The sequence below is a fragment of the Nycticebus coucang genome, chromosome 14, assembly GCF_027406575.1.
Source record: "Nycticebus coucang isolate mNycCou1 chromosome 14, mNycCou1.pri, whole genome shotgun sequence".
NCBI lineage: Eukaryota > Metazoa > Chordata > Mammalia > Primates > Lorisidae > Nycticebus > Nycticebus coucang.
The window spans coordinates 475,022-500,639 of record NC_069793.1 but is presented as its reverse complement, the minus strand read 5'-3'; the positions used below and the strand labels follow the sequence as shown (position 1 = coordinate 500,639).

The 25,618-nt window shown below is 56.7% G+C and overlaps 2 protein-coding genes across 11 annotated transcripts in view; one reads left to right on the top strand and one right to left on the bottom strand.

Moving 5' to 3' along the window:
• BRSK2 (BR serine/threonine kinase 2) overlaps positions 1-12,486 on the top strand; it is a 52,725-nt gene extending 40,239 nt beyond the window's left edge. For 2 of the 10 annotated variants that reach the window (XM_053561255.1, XM_053561260.1), the window contains 10 exons: positions 26-123; positions 194-344; positions 1,119-1,179; positions 1,850-2,057; positions 2,584-2,632; positions 5,717-5,840; positions 6,821-7,001; positions 7,073-7,162; positions 9,451-9,498; positions 10,483-12,486. In XM_053561255.1, coding sequence (XP_053417230.1) covers positions 26-123; positions 194-344; positions 1,119-1,179; positions 1,850-2,057; positions 2,584-2,632; positions 5,717-5,840; positions 6,821-7,001; positions 7,073-7,162; positions 9,451-9,498; positions 10,483-10,706 — 1,234 coding nt within the window. In that variant the 3' untranslated portion in view covers positions 10,707-12,486. Of the gene's footprint in view, positions 1-25; positions 124-193; positions 345-1,118; positions 1,180-1,849; positions 2,058-2,583; positions 2,633-5,716; positions 5,841-6,820; positions 7,002-7,072; positions 7,163-7,315; positions 7,412-9,450; positions 9,586-10,482 lie in introns of those variants that run through there. The other 8 variants (XR_008374198.1, XR_008374197.1, XR_008374199.1 and 5 more) reach the window with 8 other exon arrangements.
• A 2,726-nt stretch (positions 12,487-15,212) lies between these two features.
• MOB2 (MOB kinase activator 2) overlaps positions 15,213-25,618 on the bottom strand; it is a 46,622-nt gene continuing 36,216 nt past the window's right edge. Inside the window, exons 2-5 of the mRNA XM_053561254.1 lie at positions 25,351-25,511; positions 25,058-25,151; positions 16,377-16,501; positions 15,213-15,909 (exon numbers count right to left, since the gene is read on the bottom strand). Of these exons, the coding sequence (XP_053417229.1) occupies positions 15,614-15,909; positions 16,377-16,501; positions 25,058-25,151; positions 25,351-25,511 (676 nt within the window). The 3' untranslated portion in view covers positions 15,213-15,613. The remainder of the gene's footprint in view (positions 15,910-16,376; positions 16,502-25,057; positions 25,152-25,350; positions 25,512-25,618) is intronic.

The following is a 25,618-nucleotide window of genomic DNA, read 5'->3' as shown; positions in this document are numbered from 1 at the left end:
AGCACCCACACCTCTCCTGCTGCAGGGAGAACCAGGAGAAGATGATTTATTTCCTCCTCCTGGACCGGAAGGAGAGGTACCCGAGCCAGGAGGACGAAGACCTGCCACCCCGGAACGAAATAGGTATGGCCCCCGAGCCTGGCCCTGCACCCCAAGGGCCAGGGCCACCTGCATGACCCCCATCTGTGCACAGACCCTCCCCGGAAGCGCGTGGACTCACCGATGCTGAACCGCCACGGCAAGCGGCGGCCAGAGCGCAAATCCATGGAGGTGCTCAGTGTGACGGACGGTGGCTCCCCGGTGCCTGCACGGCGAGCCATCGAGATGGCTCAGCACAGCCAGAGGTATGTGGTGTCCCCTTCCTGGGTTAGGTTATAGCTCACACCCCTCAAGGGCTGCCTTGGTTGACCTCTGCCTGCTGGTCTGGATCCAGGCTGAGGCCACTGTGTGGAACAGGGTTGCAGGAGACTCTGGTGCAGGTCACTGCCACCTCCCCGGCCCCTAAGCTGTGTCAAGTGTGGGAGCAGAGGGTCTTGCTGCAGGGGCAGTTTGGGGTGGTAGTTGCTCTGTCCTCTTCTGGGACTGCCCCCCGCACCCCAATGGTAGGTGCTGCTGTGCAGGATGAGGGACCATTTCCTCCTGCTCTCGAGGCATGAGGGGCACAAAGGCCTGGACCTGCCCAAGGCAGCCATAGACCTGTGTGCTGCACCCTGGGGGGGGTGTAGCCAAAGGAGGGCTGAGGCCTGTCCACGCATCTGCCATGGGCAGCTATTGTGTGGAGGGTCAGGCTAGTGCCTAGCTAGGGGGTGACACTGTGACCCCTCAGCTTGGGAGACTGGGCTCAAGCAGTTGGGGCTGGGAGGCCTGGGGCTGGAGCGGCTGGATCCACAGGAAGCCAGTCTTATCCCCTTGTCCCTCTGTCCACCCAAGGCCCAGCAGTCCCTTGCTGAAGGTCCTCAGTGCCACAGCCTGTGGTGTGCTAGGGAGGATGCCAGGCCAGGTCATCCTGGGCTCTGGAGGATTCAGGCATCAGGGCCCTCTGTCCCCTGGAAGCTCTAGTCCCCCTCTGGAAGGGGCCCTGGGGAGAGAAGAGTCTCAGCCCCATACTGTGTCCCCAGGTCTCGATCCATCAGTGGAGCCTCCTCAGGCCTGTCCACGAGCCCACTCAGCAGCCCCCGGGTGAGTGACTGCAGCTAGTCCCAGGCTACAGGGCTGCGTTCCTCCACCTGTCCAAGTGTGCCAGGGTGGGGGGACAGGCTGCTGCGGCCCTGCCAGGAAGCAGTCCCCACTGTGCAGAGGATTGGGGCTTGGGCTGCTTTCGCTAACTGCACGTTTTTTTTGTTTTGTTTTGTTTTCTCGTCCGTCACTTGTTTTCCTTTGTGGCAACCCCGCCCCTCACGCCTGCTGCTTCCCAATGGCCGTCTGGCCCTGCTCACATGCATCTGGTCCGGGGCATGTGCATGCGTGTGCATGTGGCGGGCGGGCCGGGCCTCACCCCTACTGCTTGCTGCCTGTGTCCCTGTAGCCTGTTAGAAAGTTTGTTCTGCCTCCCCCACTCCCCACACCGGCCTTTGTGGCCTGCCCCCCAGCCACCTCCACGGAGCCCGAAGCTTGTCGAAGCACCTCACGGCCTGGAAACGTCCTCCCTCCACAGGCCGCCCCTCGGCCCAACCCCAAGACCCAGACCTTGCCGTGCAAGGCCAAGCTGACCGACAGGCCTCTGCAGGGCACCAAGTCCAACCCACTCCCAACCAGCACCCAGGCCTGGCCTCCCGCCACCAGCCTGGGCCCTACCCGGCTCCCACCCACCGGGACTGAACCAAACACCAAATCTGTCCCCACCATACAGGTGACCCCTCACCCCTCACCAAGGGGCAGTCCCCTCCCTACCCCCAAGGGGACGCCTGTCCACACGCCAAAGGAGAGCCCAGCCGGCACACCCAACCCCACGCCGCCGTCCAGTCCCAGTGTCGGAGGAGTGCCCTGGAGGACGCGGCTCAACTCTATCAAGAACAGCTTCCTGGGGTCACCCCGTTTCCACCGCCGGAAACTGCAGGGTGAGCCCACCCAGGGGGCTCCAGACAAAGCAGGGTGGGGGCACTGGAGGCAGCTGCCAACTTTGAGAGCAGCCAGCACCTGCCCCACAGCCTCCAAATACCTGTGCCCTTGACGGCATGGGGCAGCAGGCTCTGTCCACCAGATACAGCTAGCAACTCTGGGTATTTATGTGTCCCTGAGCCTCCCACCGAGCATGTCATGGGCCAGGCCCAGTGGGGAGGCACTACCGTAGTGTGGGTGCTAGCTGACTGCAGCCCCTGTGGCATGGTGCTGAGGGCCAGCAGACACTGGCCTGCCTAGTCTGGGGCTGGCCTGAGCCCAGAGGAGACTCAGCCCACCTTCAGTACCAGAGGCTCCCATGGCCCTTCAGTGGCCAGGAGCCGGGGGAAGGAGGAGGGCGGGGGTGGGGGGTGGGGAACCCATGCCCCTGGGCAGGTGGGCTCCTAAAGACCCTGCCTCGGTGTAGGGTGGTCTGGGGCAGGCAGGCAGCACACTCACTGGGCCTCCCCCCCATCCCACGTGCAGTCCCAACACCGGAGGAGATGTCCAATCTGACCCCGGAATCGTCCCCAGAGTAAGTGGCCTCTGCTTAGAGTCTGACACCAGGTAGCTGGGGAGGGAGGAGACAGACAGAGCTCCTGCATGTCCTCCTGGGTCCCTCTGCCTCCCGCAAGCAGTGCCTTCCTCCGGCTGCCAGGTCCCTTCCAGTTCTGCTACTGGGGGCCCAGTGGGAGGTGCCCAGCTCAGGAAGCCACTGGCCCAGGGGACTGGGATTGGCTGAAGCTGAGTGAGGAGCACTGGGCAGAGTCCCCAAGGCCTGGGCTCCCAATGGGCAGAAACATGGGCTCGTAGGGATGGTAAGGTCTTCAGGAAGGGGAAGGACCAGTGATGGGACAGCAGGGCCTGGCGGGAACACATGGGCGATGGCAGGTGGCCTTGGCAGAATCCAGACGTGGACGGATTCTGGGAGTAGGTGCAGGGCAGGCTATTTGAAGACTGGCTGGAAGCCTGGCCCCTGCCTTTCTGAGCCCAGGGCTCAGCAACATGCAAGAGGAAGCCGTGGAGGACGTAGCCGTGTCCCGGGCTGCCTGCCCAGGTGTCTTCCCTTCCTGGTGTCCAGCTCCTCCACGATGGCCCTTGCCAGTGGGGCAGTGTCTCAGTGGCTGACAGTGTACACATGTGAACACACAGGGTGAACTCAGGGCAGCACAAAGGAGCAGTGGGCTAGGCCAAGGCTGCAGGGGCCTTGGACTAGTGACCTCAGGAAACAGCCAAAGTGAGAGATCTTTGTCAAGGGCCTGTCAGGAAGCTGCTTGTTCTGCACCAAGCCCTCCGGGAGCATCGTCTGTATTTGAAGACTGGCGTCCCACAGAGCTGAACTTTCTGGGCCAGCCGGGTCACCCCCAGGCAGGCACATAGTGAGCCCCGAGGCCCTTGGTTCAGGGTATCACATCTGAGAGGCCCGAAGCTGTGGTTCCTGCTACCGCCAAGCACTTTCATAAGCTCGGTGTCATCGCCCTTCTCAGAGGAGTTGGGATGGATGCCCAGTTGCATGGAGCCAGCCCAGTGGCCCATGCCTCCTACCCCCAGGCCCTCCTGAGGGTCCAGCACAATTGTCCTGCCAACAGCTGCTCCTCGCAAAGACAAAATCACTGGCATCCACCACACATGATGCCAGCCCTGTGCCAGCCTAGGTTTTCAGACACCAGCCGGCCTGTGTGCCTGTTGCCATGTTAGGAGCCAGTTCCTGAGGTTGTCTGAGATATGTAGCCTGGGAACCCAGGTGAGGCCTGGCGTGGAGTCTGGACTCTGCAGGCTGGAGCTCAGGCAGTTTCCTCATTGCAGTCTTGAGAGAATTCTTACTTTTTGGGAATCCTCAGTCTTTTCCTCTTAAGCCCTTCAACTGATGGGACACAGCCTGCCGGCCATCGGAGTGGCCAGCATGACTCAGAGGCTCCTGGGCCAGGTGATGGTTGTCTTCTAAAATGCCTTCATACTAACGTCTGGATGGTGTTTACCCACTGGGCCCACCACCACATACCTGCTCTCTCAAGACACTGGACTGTGTTTGACAAATGCCACCCTACCAGGTCCCAAAGTACAAAAAAATCAGGTTTTTATCAGTTTTCTTTAGTCGCCTTTATCAAGGGAGGAACATACAGAAACCCCCATATGGTTTCCTGAACCACCTGGAGACTGAGTTCCTCAAGCAGCAGGCTGTGGTATGGGGCTGGTGCATGGCAGTGCCAAGAAAGCTAAATGGCCAAGCACCAACTGGTGTCCCAGATGCAGGTGTGGTCTCGTGGCCTTCTCCTGGTTCCTGCCTCTTTGGCCCCCACCCTGGGTGGGACATAAGATTAGTGGAGCCCAGGTCACATGTCCATGCTGTAGCTTCAAGGGAAGCCTGCCCAGATGTATCAGTTAGCTATGGCCACGTGACAAACCGTCCAGAGCTTTAGCAGTTCAAACAACACATACCATCTCGTGGCTTCTATGGGTCAAGAATCTGGGCACGGCTCTGCTGGACACAATGCTGTGGGGACTGCAGTCAACACCAGGCTGCTTCCAAGTTACATGGTGGTGGGTGGGATACAGGTCCTTGTGGGCTGTCGGGCAGGGCCATGTCAGTGGGCAGCTGGCCGGCAAGATGTGAGTGAACAGCCTGTGACCTCAGAGTGACACCCCCTCAGACTTCTCAGACCCTCCTGGTTGGAGGCAAGTCACAGGCCTCACTTGAGGGGGCCATGGGGGCATCCGGGATGCCAACATCAGCCCTGCCCCCATGGGGTGTCCCCAGACTTAGGGACAGATGGATGGCACGCAGTGGGAGAGCTGCTCGCAGGTGGGGGCGTGAGCACTGAGGCTGGCAGGCAAACAGATGGGGCTAACCCAGGCTGGGGAGCTGTGCAGGGGCAGGTGAGTCCTGTAGCAGGTAACACCAGCCCTGGATGCGGATAGCCCATCACAAGGGCCTCTGGGCACTCAAGGCCACGTGGCTGTGGTAGGATCTGGGCAGACCAACTCTTCCCCCGCCAGATCTTAAGTCTAGAGTGGGCGGTGGCCTGCCAGGCAGGGACATGGTGGCCATATAGGACATGAGTGCAGCTCTGGGGAGCGAGGTGACCCTCGGGTGGGAGGGGCACAGCTCCCCAGCCCCCTAGCACGGCACTGACCACATCACCCTGAGGCTCAGCAGGCACAGCAGAGCAGGGCAGGGCCTGGTAGCTGGTTAGAGAACCAAGATTAAGCCAGAGATAGGTTCAGGTGTTTGGATTTGGGGTGGAGCATATGGATTAGGACCTTTGTGTTGGGGTCAGGGAATTGGGGATAGGGTGCCCACGTTTGGGTTAGAGTGTTTGGCTGTGTTAGGGCTTTTGGGGTAGGGTTGGGAGCTTTGGGACAGGGTTAAGATGCTTGATGGATTTTTGGGGGTTTGGATTTGGGGCATTTTGGGTCAGGCAGGGTGTTGGGCATTTAGGTTAAGGTTAAGGCATTTGGGATAAGGTTGGAGTGTTCAGGGCAGGGCTTGGTTGGGGCTGTGGAGAGAGCTGACCCCATCTCAGTGGACCTGGGTGCTCAGTGCCCCAGCCAGGTCAGGGTAGTGGGTATATGCGCCAGGCCCCACACGCTGCCGACAGCAGCTTGTTCCCATGTCCAGGCTGGCCAAGAAGTCCTGGTTTGGCAACTTCATCACGCTGGAGAAAGAGGAGCAGATCTTCGTGGTCATCAAGGACAAGCCCCTCAGCTCCATCAAAGCCGACATCGTGCACGCCTTCCTGTCGGTGAGCCCGACCTGCAGGACCACGGGTGTCCACTGTCCGTGTGCCTCCTTCCACCGGCCAAGCACAATCTCCTGCCTACCTTGGGCCACCGGGGCCTCAACACCTCCTTGAGATCCAGGGTGACGCAGGCAGCACACACCTCAGAGGGAGGGGACAGCAGAGGCAGGACTGTGACCCACTAGACCCTGTATGGCACCTGCTGCCCTTGGGTGGATGCCAGGTCCCAGCTCTATCTCCTATGCCTGAGTTCCCCCCCAAGCTGAGCCAGCCTCTGCCTGCCGAGCCTGGTGGCACCCCACAGTGTGGCCTTCGTTTGGTTTTGTTGGGGATCTTTGACGTATGAAGAACAGAAAGGGATGTTAAAGCCCCCAACCCAGCCTAACCCCCAAGACTGCCTGGCTGGGGGAGTTGCCCTATCCCAGGATGGCCCCCTCTGGGCAGCGGGCTGCTGGCACACATGGCAGGAGCAGACCAGAACATGTGTAGTGGCCTCTCTAACACAGGGCTGGCCTCACCCTGATCCCTTGGGGTTCCCTGCATCCATCCCCCTGCAGCCTACTGGCATCCTTGGGCCGCCACTGTGGCCTGGCACCCTTCCCTCCACCCACGTCCCTAGTGCTGTCCTGGGCATCAGAGCCCTGTGTGCTGGGGGACCAAGTTCTACTGCATGTTCTCAAGGCAAAAGGCCACTGTCTCCCCACATGGCAGGAAGCAGGGGGGTCTCAGACCCCTCCCTCCCATCCATGTCTAAGGCTCTCTGACAAAGCTTGCCTCCTGTTCTGCCTGCCTGTGTTCAGTCTGTGTGGGAAACCCCCAGCCTGCCTGGAAGGACGCCCCATGCCCACCTGTAGGTCCTAGCCCGCATCTTCCTGGTGCCAGGGGCCCTAGAGAGTGGGGCTGGACATGCCTCCCCACTGTTCTGTTGCTTATAAGAGGGCTGGAGCCACAGAAGCCTCGCTTACTCCACCCTGTCACTGCAGATCCCCAGCCTTGGCCACAGCGTCATCTCCCAGACAAGCTTCCGGGCTGAATACAAGGTGACTGGGGGCCCGGCCGTGTTCCAGAAGCCTGTAAAGTTCCAAGTGGACATCACCTACACAGAGGGCGGGGAAGCCCAGAAGGAGAATGGCATCTACTCTGTCACCTTCACCCTTCTCTCAGGTGAGCTGGTGGCCAGGGGGGCAACCTCGGGCCCAGTCCTGCCCAGGGGTGTAACAATATGCCTCCCCCAGGCCCGAGCCGCCGCTTCAAGAGGGTAGTGGAGACCATCCAGGCCCAGCTGCTGAGCACACATGACCAGCCGGCGGCCCAGCACCTGGCAGGTGAGGGGCTAAGCTCGTCTGGTACAGTGAGGACGGGAGGCATGACGACCTCAGGGAGCAGGGCCCCCTGCACGGTGGGCCCGGCCCACCTCTGCACTCCAGGGATGTAGGGCCAGCTGCACCACACTGAAAGGTGCCTCTTGTCCACTGTAGAACCCCCCCCGCCAGCGCCAGGACTAAGCTGGGGTGCTGGGCTTAAGGGCCAGAAGGTGGCCACCAGCTACGAGAGTAGCCTCTGACGCTGGCAGGTAAGGTATCCGGCCTGCCACCGGGGCGGGGAGGGGGCTGCGGGCAGGTCCTGAGAAGGCACCCCATGCCCGCCTGTAGGTCCCAGCCAGGACAGCCAAGCATGTCCCCGGCAGCCAGAGCACCTGCTGGGCAGCCAGACATAGGGGCAGCTGCACAGGCCCTGAGAGGGTATCTCCACCATAGCACCCCAGGAGGGCTACGGTCTGCCCAGTGGGCTGCAGCCTCCTAGCATTTCCTGACTGCCCGGAGCCCTGTCTTAGGCAGGCAGAGGGGCCTGAGGCTCAGCTAAAGCAGGGCAAGGGGCTAGGGCGCCACCTGCTCTCCTGGGCTGGTATATGGCAGGGCAGGTACATGCACTCAGTCTTAGCACTGGTGAGCAGACATGCATCCAAATGGCTGTACAGCATGGGCATCACTGACAGTCATGCTAACCCTAACCTAACCCCAGCCTCCCTGAGCCCCTACAGTGGGCTGGGCCCTTTTCCCAGCCTGTCCTCTTTATTAAGTGGGGCCTGCTGGGGTCACCACCTGTGGTTCTGGGTGGGGTCCTGGAGGCCGGAGCTGGCCCCACCCCCACCACACCATCTTCATCCCACCCTCATCCCATCGCCTGTGGATAAACCCCCCAAACGGTCATCACCATTGGTGGGTGGAGGCTGAGTCCCAGGAACCCTGGCCCTAACCCAGGCCCCAGGGGCCCAAAGAGTGGCCCTGGAAATGGGTGGGTGTGGTGGCAGCGGAATGGGGCAGGTCCCCAGGCCTGCAACAGTGGGCGTGGTCATACGGTGGAGGCTGTAGAGACTGTGCTGTCAACCCATAGTGACCTCTGGCTCCTTGAGCCCTTAAGGCCTGTCTTAGGGAGGGAAACTGAGGTCTGGGAACATGGAGGCCAGGGAGGGTCATAGCTTGTCCAGAGGGGCAAGCAAAGACAGTCCTGGTGAGCTGCAGGGTCCCTATACCTGCAGTGACCGCCCAGCACCAGGTATCTCTCTGCTCCTGGCTGGGTGGCAGGGCTTAATGGGGCTCAACTTGAGCCCCGCATCACAAGGTATAGCCCTGTTCCTCAGCACAGATCCCAAGTGCCACAGTAAGCAAGATGGACACACCCTCCTGCTGGGCCCCATTCCAGCCCTGCCCTGACTCTTGGGTACATATTCTGGGCCCATCTAGCTCTTCTTGAAACTTGAGGCAACCAGCCTGGGACCCAGCCTGTCCCGCTGAGGCCCCCAAGGATGTCCCTGCGCCTGCAGTCCCACACTGAACACTGTTGTCTGTGAGCTCGGCTCTGAGTCCCTGCAGGAGGTCCTCAGGCACTGCCAGTTCCCCAGGGGATCTGGTGGCCACCCTGGTGGGGACCCCAGCTGGCCGGGGTTGGCGGGGAGACTGAGGCCCCCAGCAGGTCAGATGGGTATGTGAGGGCCTTGAAGGAACAGCACCCACTCCACGCCAGGTCACAAACCCAGCCCTGGTTTCCTGCCAGTACTGACACACCCTTTCCAGCATAGGGTGAAAAAGGGATGAGAAAAGGGGTGCCAGGATGAGCTGAGGGGCAACTGGAAGCCACCAGCCCAGCACTGCTGAGTGGCTGAGTGCAGGTGCATGTGGCCAGAGGACACAGGAGGGGCTGGCAGAAATGGGGCAACCACCACGTCCAGTCTCAAGGCTCTGGCTGTAGGGAACCCTCCACTGCCCAGATGTCTCTGGTCTGCCCCACTCAGCCCTGCCTCAGTCCAGGCCCTGCCCAGCCCTCCTGCTGGGAGCACCTATTTCTGGCTGTCCCCCTCTGGGCCCGCCCACTTCTAGCCCCACCCTCTCTGGGGCTGCCCAGTCCCAGCCCCGCCCCTCTTGAGTCCACTGCCTTCTAGCTCCATCCTCTTCTGGCGTCTGCCCAGCCTCAGCTCCGCCCCCTTTGGGGCAGCCAATTCCCAGCCCTACCCCCTCCCAGCCCAGGCCAGAGGCTGTGGTCAGCCGTCCAGCCCATGGTCCCAGGGGCAGCCTTTTCACTCTCTCCCCCCTCCTCTCTCCGTTCTGTGCTCCAGACACCACTAACTGTATGGAAATGATGACGGGGCGGCTTTCCAAATGTGGTAAGAATCCCCCACGCTCACCTGCACCTCCGCCTGCCACGCCCACTGATCACCCACAGCCCAGGCCACTGCCCCCCGCCCCTAGGCTGTCTTAGGTTCCCTGTGTGACATCCAGGCCCCACTGTCCAGACGCCCCACCCCAGACCATCCAGAAGCAGCCCAGCCACTTCCCCAGGGCCAAAGCCAGACAGGGTCCCAGGAGCAAACTCTGGCCTGGGGTCAGGGTGGACAGGGGGCCACCTGTCCATCTGTGCAGCTCCTGACGGCTACACCTGGTACAAAGAGGAAGGGCCTGGAGCTCTGGGCTCAGGTAGGGTCAGGGTTAGGAAGTGGAATCGAGGGGCCCGTTGCCCCACTGGACGATAAGCACAGGGCCCCATAAGCGGGTGGTTTCTGCCCATTTCTCCTGCCTCTGGGACCAAGGACCTGACTCTGGCTGCTGGCCCCCTACCCTGCCTTCCTATGCCCTACATGCTTGTCCAACCCATCTGTCCATCTCTCCATCTGTCTGCTGCTGAGCTCTGTCCATGTGGCCAGGGGCGGGCTCCAGGCCTGGGGCTGCTGTGGCAGGTACACCTCTCCCTGCCTTCTACTGGGTGCTGGCTGCAGCCAACCCCACCAGGGCAGGCCTCATGCAGGGAGCCAGAAGCTGACCCCTGGGTCCTGCTTGGCCTCGGGGTTCCTGGCAGGCGCTGCCCTTTACGCTGCCATCTCCAGAGCTGGGTTCCAGGTAGCAGCTCAGAGGCGCAGAGGTCCTGAGCTACTGGCCACACAGCCCCTGGCACACAGGGACCCCCACCTGCCCCCTGCTTGCTGCTCGCCTGTGCCCACTCCGCCCCCATCTCAGCCCTCATCCCGTTGGGTTTCCCTTTCTATCAAGGCCCCTCCGTTCATTTGTTTGTTTGTTCTCTCTCTCTCTTTCTCTCCCTTCCTCTTTCTCTCCCCTTTTTTTCTTTTCTCTTTGTCTCTGTTCTATGTACCCAGGCAGCCCATTGAGTAACTTCTTTGACGTAATTAAACAACTTTTTTCAGACGAGAAGAACGGGCAGGCGGCCCCGGCCCCCAGCACGCCCGCCAAGCGGAGCGCCCAGAGCCCACTCGGCGACTCCGCGGCCGCTGGCCCTGGCCCTGGAGGGGATGCCGAGTACCCGGCGGGCAAGGACACGGCCAAGATGGGGCCGCCCGCCACCCGCCGAGAGCAGCCTTAGACACACTAGCCCCTTCCCCAGCACAGCACTGACAGCGGCCGCCTGCGCCAACCCTTTGGACTGTAGTCGCGGAGCCTGGGAGGAAAGGAAGGGCATGCGGGCCGCGGCCTGCGGGCTGGGCAACGCGCTCGCTCTTTCTCTCTTGCGGTCTGTCTCTGACAGCGTCACTTGTTTCCACTCTGATACCAGGAATTATCCCGAAAAGTTAACATGTCATCTCCACGAGGCCATCCTCTGTGCTCCACGCTGGACACTGGCTGACGGAAGGCGGCTCCGCGGACCTGCCCTCCCTCCACTCCTGCTGTTGCTGCTGCCGGGCAGCGAGGCCCTGTCCATCGCCATCCTCACCTGCACGGCAGCTCACACCCTGTCTCAGCCCTGAGCGTCCCATGGGAGGAGGACCAGGCTCCAAGGGGAAGCCGCCTCCAGCCTGGCTGACCCAGACTCCCACTGACAGACCCCTTGGCACGCCTGACCCACCACCGCCACACCTGACGCCCACCTCCTGCCCTCACCTCATCTGTCAGCCTTGCTGTCTCCTTTGCATCCACATCCCGTACCTAAGCTGGGGGCTATGGGCTCTGATGTTCCTGTGGAAATGGAGACCCTGGGCACCGGCACCGCCATGGGCTAGGCGAGGGCCATCTTGTTAGCTGTTTTAATTTGCTGAGTGTCTTCACTTCTCTGTTCAGGGAAGAGTGGCCCCGCCACATGTCTCGGGCAGGGAGGGGCCGGGTGCCCTCCCAGGACGCGCAGGGGGTGCGGGTGGGGGGGCAGTGGGGCCAGCGGTGGGTGCAGCACCGGCAAGCTACTGTAAACTTTAAAGAATTCCTGCAAGATATTTTTATAAACTTTTTCTTGGTTGTTTTTGGAAAAGGGTGTGGGGGAGGGCTGCTGGGGCAGGGCCAGCCTTTGTGTTGCAGTTCCCGCTCGGTTATTTCTGTAAACATATACATATATATTTAAAGAATGACGCGGCGAGCTGTCCTGGGTTCTGTTTTATTGCCGTGTAGCAGCAGCTCAAATTCGGGGGGGCTCAGGCAGAGGTTGGACGCCGTACCCTGGGACGGCACTGCCCAGGCCCCTCTGTCCAAACCCAGGCTGGGGTGTGCTTGTGTCAGTGAGTACAGGGCAAGAGGAAGGACCCAGGCTGGCCTCCATCACACACAGGATGGCAGGTGCACTGTGGGGCTTTTTTTTATTAAAATGGAAAAAAGTTAAAAAAACAAAACAAACAAAGGACAGAAAGAATGGCCCATGCTCCGTAGCTTGTCCCTCCTGGTGCGTAGTGGGTGAGGGCACAGCCTACGTGGTGGCCTGCAGCTCTGCCCCCATCTCCGCTCCCCTTTATGTCCCTTTTGTGCCGGTGGCCCAGCCCCTCCCTTCTGGCCACAAGCCGCCCTGGTGCAGCCAGTGAGGCCGGGCGGCAGTGGCCGTTTCGATGCATGCCTTTGCTGTGACCAGTCCATTTTCTTTGGTTGTCTCCCCTCCCCTCATGTATAGATTTTAATGCTTCTGTTAACATTAAACCTCTACCACAGGCTGGGATTTCTATACATAAGACAAAAATTAAACACCTATAACAGCAGAAGCCACGTAGTACAAGCGGGAAGGGGCTTACCCATGGAGACGGAGGACACGGAAAGCAGTCCCTCCCAGCAGCCTTTCTCTTTTGTACTTCGGGCACACGTGGACTCACGCAGACGTCCTGGACATGGACAAGCCCCATCCAGTGTACCCCTGTCAGATAACTGTGAGCAACTTCAGTTCTGGAACAATAAATTCCTTCCATAAAGACACCTAACGCCAGGTCTCCGTCCGGGCAGGGTGGGGGCGGGAAGGGGTCTGGGGTAGCCTGGACTGTGCTTGTCCCCAGTGGTCAGCTGAGGAAAACAAGGGTCCATGCAGCCAGGGCCACCCAGAGGCTGCCCCAGCCAGAGGTGGGGCTGAGGAGCAGCATCATCTTCAACTCTCCACTGTGCCTCACTGCTGCCCCAAGACTAGCATGGGGGTTGCCCAGCACCTGGGCTTTCCTTAAGAATGAACCTGTTTCCTGCTCCCTGTTTGAAGAGTTGGGAAAAGGGTGCCGTGACCCAGCCTTCACAAACAAGGGAAACAGTCCCAGCATGCCCACCACAGAGGGCAGCCAGGCTGGGGTCCCCAGGACGCCCTCTGCTATAGCACAAAAGATGGGTCCAGCCCTATGTCCAAGGGCAGCACCTGGGAGTTCACCCCAGCCTGAGGACGGGCACAGACCATAGAGCTGCCCCGACCTCTCATGCACGTGCACTCTCAGCATGGAGGACTCCTGGCTGTACCATCCAAGAAGGCTCCTTCCCAGGGCATCTGCCTTCTGAGCCTGGGTGGTCCTCTTATGTGCTGCAGGTGCTAGCTGGAGTCTGCCCAGCAGGTGGCTGCCCTCCATGCCTCTCCAGACAACCCAAAATGTTGCCAGACATCGCTATGTGTCTCTGCAGGCAGTCACCTGGGTGAGAACCACTGCCCGAGTTCAAGCATATTAACTCTGTCCCTCTTGCTGGAGGAGCCAGGACAGCACCAAAGTGTCTGGCTTGGTTAGTTTAGGCTCTGCAAAGCAGCAGCTGCTGTCAACTCAGGTGCAAAGCCCCCGTGTGGAAAAGTCTGCTGAGGGGGAGCTGGGTCAGCCTTCTCTGCCCCACCCTGCACATCAAAGTGCTCCCTAGGGAGGGGGCTGCCCACAGCAGAAGGCATTCGCGAGGCCAAAGGAGTGAGACTGCTCCAAGTGCTTGGCTACAGTCTGCCAGTGAATTTTAGTTTAAAAAATAGGTGGAAGGAAGGAACTTGGATGCTACAATTCAGCAAGCACATGACTGTTTCTGGGCACAGGCTGAAGGTCCCTCAACCTGTGCTCCTGCACCCCCTTTACTGAGAGAAGCGGACATACCCCACCTGCAACCCCACCCCTCTAAACATGTACTGTGCAAAGTCAGCCTCACTTAATGGCACGTGACTGGGGTTCCAGAAGAAAGCAAACACTCATGGGCCCTGCCAGCTCCTTGCCTGCGCACCTCACTGCCCTCTGGCTCGAGGCCTTTGCTTGCTATCCTACTTCTGACACCAAGTTAGTCATAAGGAACAGAAGTCAAGCTGAGATTTGGCTAAGCCAAAACCTGTCAGTATTTACATAAAACGTAAGAGCAAGTGTATAAGGACCACGGGCAGACACGGTTCTGAGCGCCTTACGCTGAGTGTTACACAAATGGTGGAATGCCCTCACACCATTTCTACGAAAAAATTAAGGGTCTGGCAGCCTCATTGGAGGTGACCTTGTAGCCCCACTGCTCAGTCTTCAGGAAGCCAGCCTGACATGCTGGGCACCAGGTGCCATTAAAGCCTGAGTTCTTAAGTAAACAAACTGAACACGATGAGCCCCCCCAAATGGCCTGCAGGTAGGAGGTAGCAGGGGACGTCTGACTCCTGCCCTCAAGCTTAGCCAGCATGGAGAGTCCCAGAAGCCACAGGCCTGGCTGTGCCCTAAGAGGAGCCACCTGGGATGGAAGGTGCTGCCATGCTGTACTCCCATCCCCTGCGAGGTCCAGCTGGTGTCCCAGATTCCCAAGCCCAGTCCCGTGACCAAGTCTCATCAGCAACCTGGGGCCCCATGGCAGGCTCCGTCTCCTGGTACTGGGGGTCCAGAGTTGCCTCCAGTTGACCCCCAGAGCAGACCAGGGTCAAGGAGAAAGCACAGGACCCTTGCAGGTTGCTGTTAAGACCTCAAGGTGCCTCTGGACATCCTAAGAGGCCAGGGACTACTGGGGAGCTGGACAGAGACAGTGCAGAGAAAGGGCCTCTGGCCTCCAGCTGGCCCCCAGGATCTGGTGATGGCAAAGGAGAGGTCCCAGCGGGGCAGGGCAGAGTGCATAGCGGGCGCTCTGGGAACCCACCACAGAGAAGGTGCCCCAGTCCATCAGGCCTCGCCCCACCAGAGCACCCTCCCTCTCCTTAACCCACGAAAGTTCTGGATATGTTCCAGGATTCCACCAGCACCTCCTCCAGATTCTCTTCAAAGTGCCTCCCACCATGTATCCCCCATCCCCAGCCACAATGCCCAGCTGGGGTAGCCTTGCACCCACCCTGGGTCCTGCCACCTGCCTAGGAGGAGCACGTGATCCAGCCTGGGGCAGGGGACGAGTGGCAACCTGTGGTGGGGGCACTCCCTCACCCATCCCTCCTGGACACCTACCCCTGGGCCACCCCTCAGGGAGCGGGCAGCCAAGTCCCCCTCAGCATCGTGGGGCCACTGAGACGTAGAGGACGCACACAGGCTCTGACCTGAGAGAATTCTCTTTATTACAAGTGAACAGATGAACTAAGATAGCGGATCTCTGCCGACAGCTGCGTCTCTGTGCAGCCCACCCAGCCCCACCCAGGATGACAGGAGCAGGTGGTAGGGTGCCGGCAAGCAGCCCAGGATGCCCCTAGTTGACCGACTCACAGCCAAAACCCTGTGGAGGCCGGAACGAGGGGGTCCACCCCACAAACAGAACAGAAGCCCCATCTGCAAACCCAGCCCCTCACAGGGAGCCCCACCAGCCATGAACCCCGCGGAGGGCAGGGAAGGGCAAGGCCCCTGGAAGACCAGAGAAAGGAAAACCCACAGAAGGGAACTCAAAGCATCAGTCCAGTAAATGTTGGTTGCGTGAATGAATCCAAAGGCTCTTCTCTACAAACGGCACTCACCCACCCAACAGGGAGCTGAGAAACACGGCACGGCCCTGCTGGCATCCGTGGAGCCATGCTCCCGCACAGCCGGGATCCCCCGGCCCCTCGCCGAGAGTGTGCCCAGGCACGTGTGCACACACGCAGACGCGTGGACAGAGCACACGCGACCGTCTTTCCACACGTGTGCAGCTGCATCCGCCCAGGGCTCACCTCTCCTTCACGTGGTTCTGTGCCCCTGAGCCCCCACCAGCCCCACTGCCACCGCCAGCTCCACTGCATAGCACCTCAGTGAGGTCATCCATGATGGCGGTCTCTTTGGGGTCAAGCAGGTTGAACTCCCTGGCAAAGAGGATGAAGTGGACGTACAGCGTGTTCAAGTGTCCATGCAGCTCTAGGGCCAGGGTCTCCTTGAAGTGGGACCAGTAGATGTGGCCCAGCACATGGAACAGGTACCGACAGATCTTCTTCACCAGGGACTCGAAGGAGCTGGGGAATTCTCTGCCTGGGGGGGGTGGTAGTGTCACAGGCCTGCAGATGCCCCTGTCCGAGGCCCAGCCCAGGGATCTCAGATGTGCCGCCGGCTTCCCCGAGGGCCTCTGCCCACCAGTGTACCCTCGAGTGGCTGGGCCCCAGCTCTGGGCCACCTGAGGGAAGGTGCTTGCTGCACCACACTGGCCAGGAGTGGGCCCTGGGACCCATATCACGTTGGACATGAGGGCTCTCTCCAAAGGCCAAAAGCGGAGTGGGGGTGGCAGGGAGGGTCCAGAGGTGCAACAAGAGGCAGCCCAGCCCACAGTCCAGACGTAGGCTCACGGGCAGGCAGTGGGTCCAGGAATGGCCCGTGCAGCAGCAGGGCCCAGAGCAAGGATGGGACAGACCTCGATCCGGTCTGGCTTCCCAGAGGGTCCCACGTGTCTTCCCACCACCCCAGCAGTGACCCGGCCCATACCCCACGAGTGGAGGACGCACCGTACTTAGTGGGGAACACGTCTTCATCAGTCACCAGCTTCTGCACAGAGCTCATAACGAAGTCCACATACTGCGGGGCCGTGCACTTCACCTTCTTCCCTCGCTCGTCATACCAGTGGTACTGCCTGTGAACACAGTAGTCACCTCAGTCCCCCACACCTACACAGCCCCTGCGTCCCCCTCAGGCAGCTTGGGGTGAGCTGTGGTGCATTTATGCCCCAGAAACCACAAATAGCAAAGAGCAGGTCTGTGGAGCACAAAAAGGCTACAGGGCATGGGGCAGCATCTGCCATTGGGTGGATGCACCCCCACAGCCACCACCTCCCTCAACCCAGTGCCCTTCTCACCCTCTCACCAGACTGGCTCTACTTGGGCTTGGAACCTGCTGGGACTTGGTTTTCCCTCCAATGCCCTAAGCACAAATGCTGACTAGGATGGGTCCCCAGGTCCCTGGGAGGCTGTTCTTCAGCCTGGTCTGAGCCATGCTTTGTCCTGAAGGGCACCCAGTGCCGAGGGGAGACTCCCGGGGCTGACACAGTCAGGGGGTCGTTCTTTTTTTTTTTTTTTTTTTTGCAGTTTGGCTGGGGCTGTGTTTGAACCTGCCACCCTTGGTATATGGGGCCGGCACCCTACCCACTGAGCCACAGGTGCTGCCCCAGGGGGTTGTTCTTTAGGCAGCATGAGGCCCACACCTGGCCAGGCCTGATATCAAGGTGGCAGTAGCAGGGGCCTTTTCCTGCCAGCCAGCCGGACTGCAGCAGTGGACATAGGAGTGGCCTGAGGCGCTGGGTCTTCCAAGATATGACAGTGCTCAGCCATATCCTCCCTCCAGAGACCTGGGGCACTGCCCACCAGGGCACAGGGCTGTGACGTCACCACTCCGTTTCAGAGAACTAGCGGAGCCACTGAGAGACCAGTGTGAATGCAGCGGGGCCACTTCCAGCCCTGTTTCCACTGCAGCACCCTACCTTGGCAGGAGAAGTGGCCGGCCAGGCTACCTCCCCACCCTGGGGCGTCTTGTAGAATGTAGACTCGCAGGACTGAGGAGGTCAGGCACAGCCAGGTCCACTGGCAGGCACTGCTCCCCCTGTACCACTACCTGCCCTGGGCTGCAGGCTGTGTCAGACCTTCACAGCATCTGCTCCCCAGAACCACGTGTGGGACAAAGCACCTTCCTTCACCGCTGCCCTATGGCTCCCCAGCCAGGATGGGCCCAGCACTCTCTGGCAGGAATCAGACATCTGGTTGCAGCTGCTCCTGCACCTGCTGGGTGACACACCCGCTGGGAGACCCACCTGCTGGCTGACTGGCTGGCTGGCTGATACACTGCTGGCAGATGTGCCTGACACACTTGCAAATGCACCTGGCCCCAGATATGTATCAAAAAACACAGCTAGAGACCACAATTTAAGACCTGGGCAGAAAAGCATTCAGGTACACTGCAGCTGTCCCATCTATTCTGTGTCGGCATTGTGTCCCTCAGCTTTCCTGTTTTCATTTTACTTTATAAATTATCTACAGTAAGACTAAGAGCTTTTGCAGCAGAGTTCCCTGAACTGCAGGCTAGGGAGACTCATGTAACCATAGGCATAGTCAGCATAGAGTGACTTATGTGGTCCCCGCCAGCCACACTAGCCTCTCCCCAGGACAGACACATGTGAAAGAGTCACACACAGAAAACACTCTTGAGATGGGTGTGGTGCTGAGATGCTGTGGTGCGGGTCTCAGGTGTCCACTGCCTCACTGCTGAGATGCAGGCCAACACTGACCTTGCAATTCTATGTAGACAGAAGTTGCCACCTTTCTAGGGGGCAGATGCCTGGAAGGGACCATAGTAGGTTCTACCTCCCAAGAAAGTGCCCAAGTGCTGCCCCAAGGAGCTGTACCACCTGCCCCCTTGCCTGCTGCACCTGGCTTCAGCGTGGTTTACCCCACATATCCCCACCTGGTAATAGGGGGTGCATCCTCTCACACCTCTTTAGTGAGCAGTCACGTCCTCTGCCCACATTTAGTTGGACTTTGTTTTCTTATTGACGAGTTGTGAGAGTTCTTCACATGAAGGTCACTAAGAAAGTTTCTAGAAAGACTTTGTTACGGTTCATTGTTCCACCTCCAGGAAATACAGGCGAGAGTGGTGTTCCTTCTGACACTCCTGAGCAAGTTTCAACCTGCTCAGCTCATGATGCCACTGGAAGGCTTCATTTGTCTGTCCACAGCACACAGTGGGCATCAGCTATGGAACCAGGAAGAAAGCACTTCTGTGTGATAATTTTCTATGATTTTAAAAGTGGGTTAAAGGAATCTCAAAGTCTCGAGCATTTGCAATGGGCTCTTGGGGACCTTACTCGTTCCTGTGTGACAATTTTTCAGTGGTTTCAAGAATTTAGAAGAGACCAAACTTTACTGGGAAACAAGGAGAGGAGTGGGCATCTGGAGACCGCAGTGACTGAGGAGAACATTTCAGGGCACCAAAGCAGTGTGCAGTGCACAGGTGGGTTGCAGGCAGGGTCGAGAACCCTGCATCACTGCCTTCAAGTCAGGACAGTTTCACCCCGACAGCACCTCTCACTCTGACAGGAGCAAAGGCACACTCATGCTGAGCAATGTGAGAAATGCCAGTGGGACCCGACACAAGCAGGTCCACATGCGCCTGACATGTCACTGGTGGTGACACCGGGACTTACCAGTGTCACCCAGAGAGTAAGCCTCAGCCCACAGTACGGCTTTTCTTTTACGAGGCCCAAAAGAAAGAAAATGGCAGTACCTTTTTCCTCTAAAAGGGTGACGTTGCAGCTGTTCTTCTGGGGGAACAAAGAAATATTACTAACCACTGACATGCATAGTTGCGCCCACCAAACTTTTCCAGGAAGCTTCAAGAACGGTGGCCAAGGGTAGTTGCGGGGACCATCTTGCACCATGACAATGTGTCCACCAGCACAGCCAATGCCACCATTCGGTTAAAGTTGTGACCCCTGCACCTGCAGTCCCACCTGGCCCTGTGTGATTGTCTCCCGCTCCCTACAGTAAAAATCTCACCCACAGATGTTTTCCAGCCCTAATGAATCCATTTACACCTACAAAAGTGAGCTTCCAGCACTTAAAGAAAATGGTTTATAACAATGCAAAGGTATGTAAAATGTCATGGCGATCATTTTGAGATCACCATGATTATACATTTTATTTTGTGCCTCTCAAAGCTCTGTGTCCCTCATATACCCTGGACACTATTGCTCAGTGTGACACAGGGTTCACCAGTATTTTCTCTAACAGCCTGTAGTTTGTCTTTTCTTTTTCTTTAAAGTGCTTTCTCAGAACAAAAGCTCTAAATGTCGACCAAGCCCTACTCACTGATTCTTCCCTCAGTAGGCTCCCCATGGGTGAAGTCAACCCATGACATGCAGGTCGGGGAGTCTCCTTCCAGGGCTGCAATCTGCAGCCATGCATGAGGTGTGACATGCAGGTCGGGGCTGTCTGTGTCAGCACTTGTCTGACAGACTACCCTTTCACCACTGAGTTGCTGTCCCCATGTTCCGTCCAAACTCAGAGGGCTGAGTTAGGGTGGGCCCTTCTGGACTCTTCTACCTTGGTCCATTGACCTATGTGTCATTCCTCTGCTGACATCCACAAATTAATCATTGCCGCTTTAAAGTAAATCTTAAAATTGTGGGTTTCCTCCGATTTCACTCTTTTTTCAAAATTGTTATAGCTATTTCAATTACTTTGCTCTTTTTAAATTTTAGAATTAGCTGACTTATATCTATAATAACTGCTACAATGTTGATTGGGAATGCATTAAATCAATATATCGACTTGGGGGAGAATTTATATTTTCAGAATGTTGAGGCTTCCAACTGATGACCATAGCATGTCTCTCCCCTTTAAGCAGATCTTTGATTTCCTGCATTGCCATTTTGTAGTTTACAGGGTACAGATCTTGTGATTATCTTGTTAAGTTTATACCTAAGTATCTCATTGCTTTTACAGCTACTGTGAATATTTTTTAAAGTAATTTTAGTTTCCAATTGTACACTGCCAGTATATGGAACTATGATTAATATGTGTGTTAGCCTTGCTAAATTTATTTATTCGTTTTTTTCCTGGAATTCCTGAAGTTTTCACAACCACACTGTGTGCAAACAAGGTCAAAGCAATTTGTCCTTACACATGAGGGTGTGTTGCAGACCCTCAGTGGATGCCTGCAACTCTACCTACACTATGTTCTCCCAACACACACCCATGATAAAGTTTAAAAAGCATAGTAACAGGTTAACAATCACTACCCCGTTTCCTCGAAAATAAGACAGTGTCTTATTTTAAGGTTTGCTCCCAAAGATGCGCTAGGTCTTATTTTCAGGGGATGTCACATCTTTCCTGTAAGTAGGTCTTATTTTCGGGGAAACGGGGTAATATGAAGCAGGACACTCATTCCCAGTACACGGCTGGAGTTGCTGGTCTCTGTGGCTCTTTGAGTCTGAGTACAGGCGTGACAGTTTCTGGCTCAACACGCTGCCAATGACTTGGCACATTTCTGCTCATGTCTCCCACCCACAACTTTAATGTCTTTTCCATCTAAACTCAGCAGTTTAACACACACTGTGGCTGTAATTTTTGCAGTTTGAGGTATGACACCAAAACTCGCAAGAATTCTTTCTCCCTCTTCACAATTTCACAAATAGAAGACTCGTTCTTAACCGTAAATCTTAGCAACCTGAGCATACACATCTTTTCTTTCCTTATTAAGTTGAAAACTTTCACCTTTTCATTAAAGGAAGCACTTTACGGATTCTCTTTGGCATCTCCAAATTGCCAGCATCACTCTTCTTGCACCTTGGGGCTATTATTAACCAAATAAGGTGACAAGAACACAAGCTCAGTCATCCTGGGACAGGTGACTTAACAGAGACACCTAATGACTAATGGGCAGGACCATCACAACATGGAGAAGCTAGACAAAGGGAGGATTCACATCCTAGCAGGGACAGAGCTGGAATTGGGATTTTATTACCCTATTCAGAATGGAGCACAATTTAAAACCTGTGAATTGTTTATTTCTGAAATCTTCCATTTACTACTTTCAGATCATGGTTGACTGTGGAGAAAGACTACTGTAGTTTTGTTTTGTTTTTTCTAAATTGATGCATTTTATTCCTTTTTCTTGCCTTGCTACATTGCCTGCCTTGGCTGATACTTTATGCTTTCCAAGGAATTGGTCCATTTAAGCTAAACTGTAGAATTTATAACTGTGTGCATTGAGGGGTTTTTTTGCAATGTTTATTATACTCCTAACATCCACTAGGTTCACAGTGATCTGCCTCTTTACCAATAATCTATACCTTCCCTCTCAGTATCTTACTAAAGATCATCAGTCTTACTGATCTATTGAAGTAATCATATTTTGGTTCCCTGGATTTCTCCCATTGTTCTCAGAAATCAATTTTACTGATTTCTGCTCTCATTTCCTTTCTTCTGCTTGATTTCGGTTTATTTTGCTCTTTTTCTAGCTTTTTATGATTGAAGCTTAGATTATAGAGTTCAGATATTCTTTCTCTGAAATAAGCATCAAATCCTTTGTGCACAGTTTAAAATATTTTCTAATTTCCCTCAAGACTTCCTCTCTAACCCATGGATTATTTAGAAGTGTGTTAATTTCCATGTATTTGAAACTTTCTCCTGTTATCTTTCTGTTCCTGATTTCCAGAGTGACTGCACTAAGGTTGGGAACCCACGTTACTTCAACCCCTGAAACTGTGTGACGTGCCCCTTTTGTGAGGTGTCACCTATTTTGGTAGACAGGAGGTAACGTCAACCCTAAGGACTGGGATGATGGTGTCATCCTGACCCCACACTCACGCTGACCTCCTGCCTACTAGGTTCTGTCTGTCCCTAAGGGAGGAATGATGGGGTCTCCGTTGGCTCCCTTTAGGGTCTTGCCAGCTTGCTTTGTGCTGAGAGCTCTGTTGGCTGGTGTGCGCACAGTTAGGTCAGCACCTCCTGATGAGCTGGCCCCTCTGTAAATAAGTGTCTCTTATTCCTGGCCATCTTCCTTCTCCAGCATGGCTGCAGCTGTGCCTAGCTCTCACAAGCAGTTTTCCAGGTACATCTCTTTCACCCTAACTTTTAATCACCCACATCACTGTGTTCACAGGGATGCTACACAGGAACGTCTGTGTCCCCCGAAGTCCACCTGGCAGCCCTGCTCCCCAGGCGGTGGCATTAGGTGGGGCCTTTCAGAGGTGCTGAGGCCATGAAAGTGCAGCCTCTCAAGGGGGACTGGTGCCCCCTTACCACTCCTGCCCTATGAAGACCCTGCCTGGGACCCAAGGAGAGGCCTCACCAGATACTGCCTCTGGCTGCACCTTGATCTCAGAAGTTTCAAACTCTAGGATTGCAAGAAATAAGATTCTGTTATTAAGCAGCCACCGTAGTCTATGACATTTTGCTACAGAAGCCCAGACAAAATAAGACAAGTGAGTTTCTTACAGATACCATACACCTGGCTCAAGAAAAATCTGCTCTTATGAATTCTCCCATGTGATTGGCATGTTTATACCATTCAGTTACTGACCTCTTTGGATTTAGGTTTGCTATACTTGTTTTCTGTTTTTCATTCCTTGTAGCATTTCTTCTCTCCTGCTTTCTTTTGGGCCACTTAAAATATTTTTTAGTACTACCTTTTACCTATTTATGATTGTAACGATCTCTTCATACAACTTTTTCTGAGGCTGCTGGAAGGGCTGCAGAGGCATCCTAACCTCCACACAGCCACCCACCTCATGGCCCCACCTACCTGTCATCCTCTGACCTCACCTGCAGACTGAATGCCCTCAGACAAGACCTCACTGTCACCTGTCAATGTGTCTTCAACAACTCCAAAGGAGGACAGCCAATTCCATTCCATCTCTGTGGTTCTTCCTTTGTCCTGCCACCCAGGTTGCCTTCTACTACAAGAATCCTCTGTGGTGCCTCTTTAGCAGGTATGCTGGCAGAGGGCCCCTGGCCCTCTACCTTCTTCCCTGAAGGACACTATTGCTGGATGCAGAAATCTGGGGGGAACAACCCTTTCTTTCAGCACTTCCATGTGGAACCACCTTCAGGCCCCCAGATTTCTAGCGAGAACCTTGGCTCCTCCAACCAGTGTCTCTGCACACGCCGTTGTCCTAGGGCTCTGAGGGCTTATTCTTCACGTCCAGTTCTCAGCACTGGGGTCGCCAGGCATCTGTACATGCATATCTGCAGGCTGATCCTGCCTGGCTCTGCTTAGCCCTATAATCTGCAGGTTTGTGTCTCTGTAGGAAGCTCTGAGGCCAGATTGCTACCATGTGCAAGGTCTGCCCAGCTCTCCTGCCCCACCTGGCACCCCCTCCCACCTTACACCCCCTCCCCCGTAGGCTCCAGTAGGGTAGCACAACTTCAGTCCCAGACACACCAGCTGGCGGGGGGACAGCAGGTGGCCCTGAGGCCCTTTAAGAACCTCCCTGAGCTCTTACACCAATCTGAGTGAGTTCCTACCCCTTGACCTCAGATGATCCTTTGTAGGAAGACGTTTCACTCAAGGTTAATTCACAAGCATCTACAATGACCCATTAAAGCAGGACTACAGAGAAAACAAGCTCTCCAGGCCAGGCGGCCTTCACTCTCCAGCGTCATATGCATAGCCAGCATCCAGATGCAGGTCTGCCAACCACCACACCCTATTCTCTCTCTCCAGCTTTCAACCTCTAGGATCTTTCAACCCTTTTGTGGACAACTGAATATCAAAGGGTGAAGAGGGGGCTAGCTCCTGCCCACCCCCACTGAGTACCTTGGACAGTGTTTGAACAGCAAGCGTCCTCAAGTCCTGCCGGACACACAGCCCTCAGGCACTGCCCTTGCAGCCTCTGGATCTAGCACCACCTGTGCCTCGGGTCAAAGCTGCTCCCCACCCCCTACATAAGCTTTCTCCTGTCCCCGCCCTCACTGGGCTGTGTGCCTGGCTGACACCTGACCTTCCTGGGAGGACCAAGGATGCAGATCTGGCAGTCATCTGTACTTGCCCCAACGTCACCCAGAATAAAGCTGTGACCCATCCAAGCCATGAGGGCTGAAGCTGACGGGACGCCTGCCGCCTGCCAGGGCGGAGATTCTTGAGCCAAGTATTTGCCTGCCCCACCCTGCACAGCCCTAACACAGAGACATCAGAAAGGAACTTCTGACCCTCCTCAGCCCACAGCCTTGGCTGAACCCCAGCAGAGCCAGCCCCCACCTGTAGCCCCCACAGCTGCTTTCATATCCACAGGGCTGGCAGCAGGCCCATGCTGTGTGGCAGCCCTTGATGCCAGTGGGTCCTAGGCACCCCTCTGAGACAATGTGAGCGGTTTCCCAGAGAGAGCCGCCAGTGGCTACAGGGACAAAGCAAGCTGCTCGGTCCAGCCAGAGCCCTCACAGGGGGCAGTGCAGATGTGCCTTCCACTGCAATGGGGCCCCTGGAAACATCTCTGTCCCAGAGACACAGCCTGCCAGCCCTGCCAGCCCCAGCACCTTCTGTGCCCCAAAGGGAACCCGCATGCCTAGGCCATTGCTCCCCAGGGACTGGAGGACACTGCAGAGCAAAGCCTGTCCCAAGACCCCACCTCTGGGTGAGAATGGAGCCAGGAGGACAGGAGCCTCTCAAGAGGACCCCACTGTCAGCAGGTGCTACTCACGTGTTGCACACGGCCATTGTCTGGCACGTTTCCCCTGTGCAGAACTCAGAAATGGTGCTGTACTGCAGGTTGATGTGGTGGAAAAACGTCGTTGCTGAAAGAGAAGGGAAGGAACAGAGGTGAAGGCCACGTCCAAGCCACATCCAGGCCACCTGCATCTGAGCTACTAGCGTATGTGCTTGGCTGGGGAGTGGCCATCTGTTCTCAGGCCCCAGACGGTTTGGGGGGGGGAGTGTCTGCTGAGCACTAGCTCTGGGGGGCCCTGAAGGATGGGGCTGGGGAGGGTCACGCACTATTGCTGGCCAGCCACTCGTTGAGGTCGATCTCACGGGGCAGCACCACCAGCTCCCTGAACTCGCAGTCAGTGATCCTGGACTTGGTGTGCTCCGGCTCCAGATACACCTTCTTCTCCTCTGCTGCAGGCTTCTTGCCATTAGGCTTTGCCTTAGACTTCCTGCCGAGAGAGAAAGGAGGGACAGCATGGTTACCACAAGCCCAACCAGACCCAGACCACTCACAGCAAACAAGGGTGCAGAGGGGCCAGCCAAGTCTGAGTGGGAA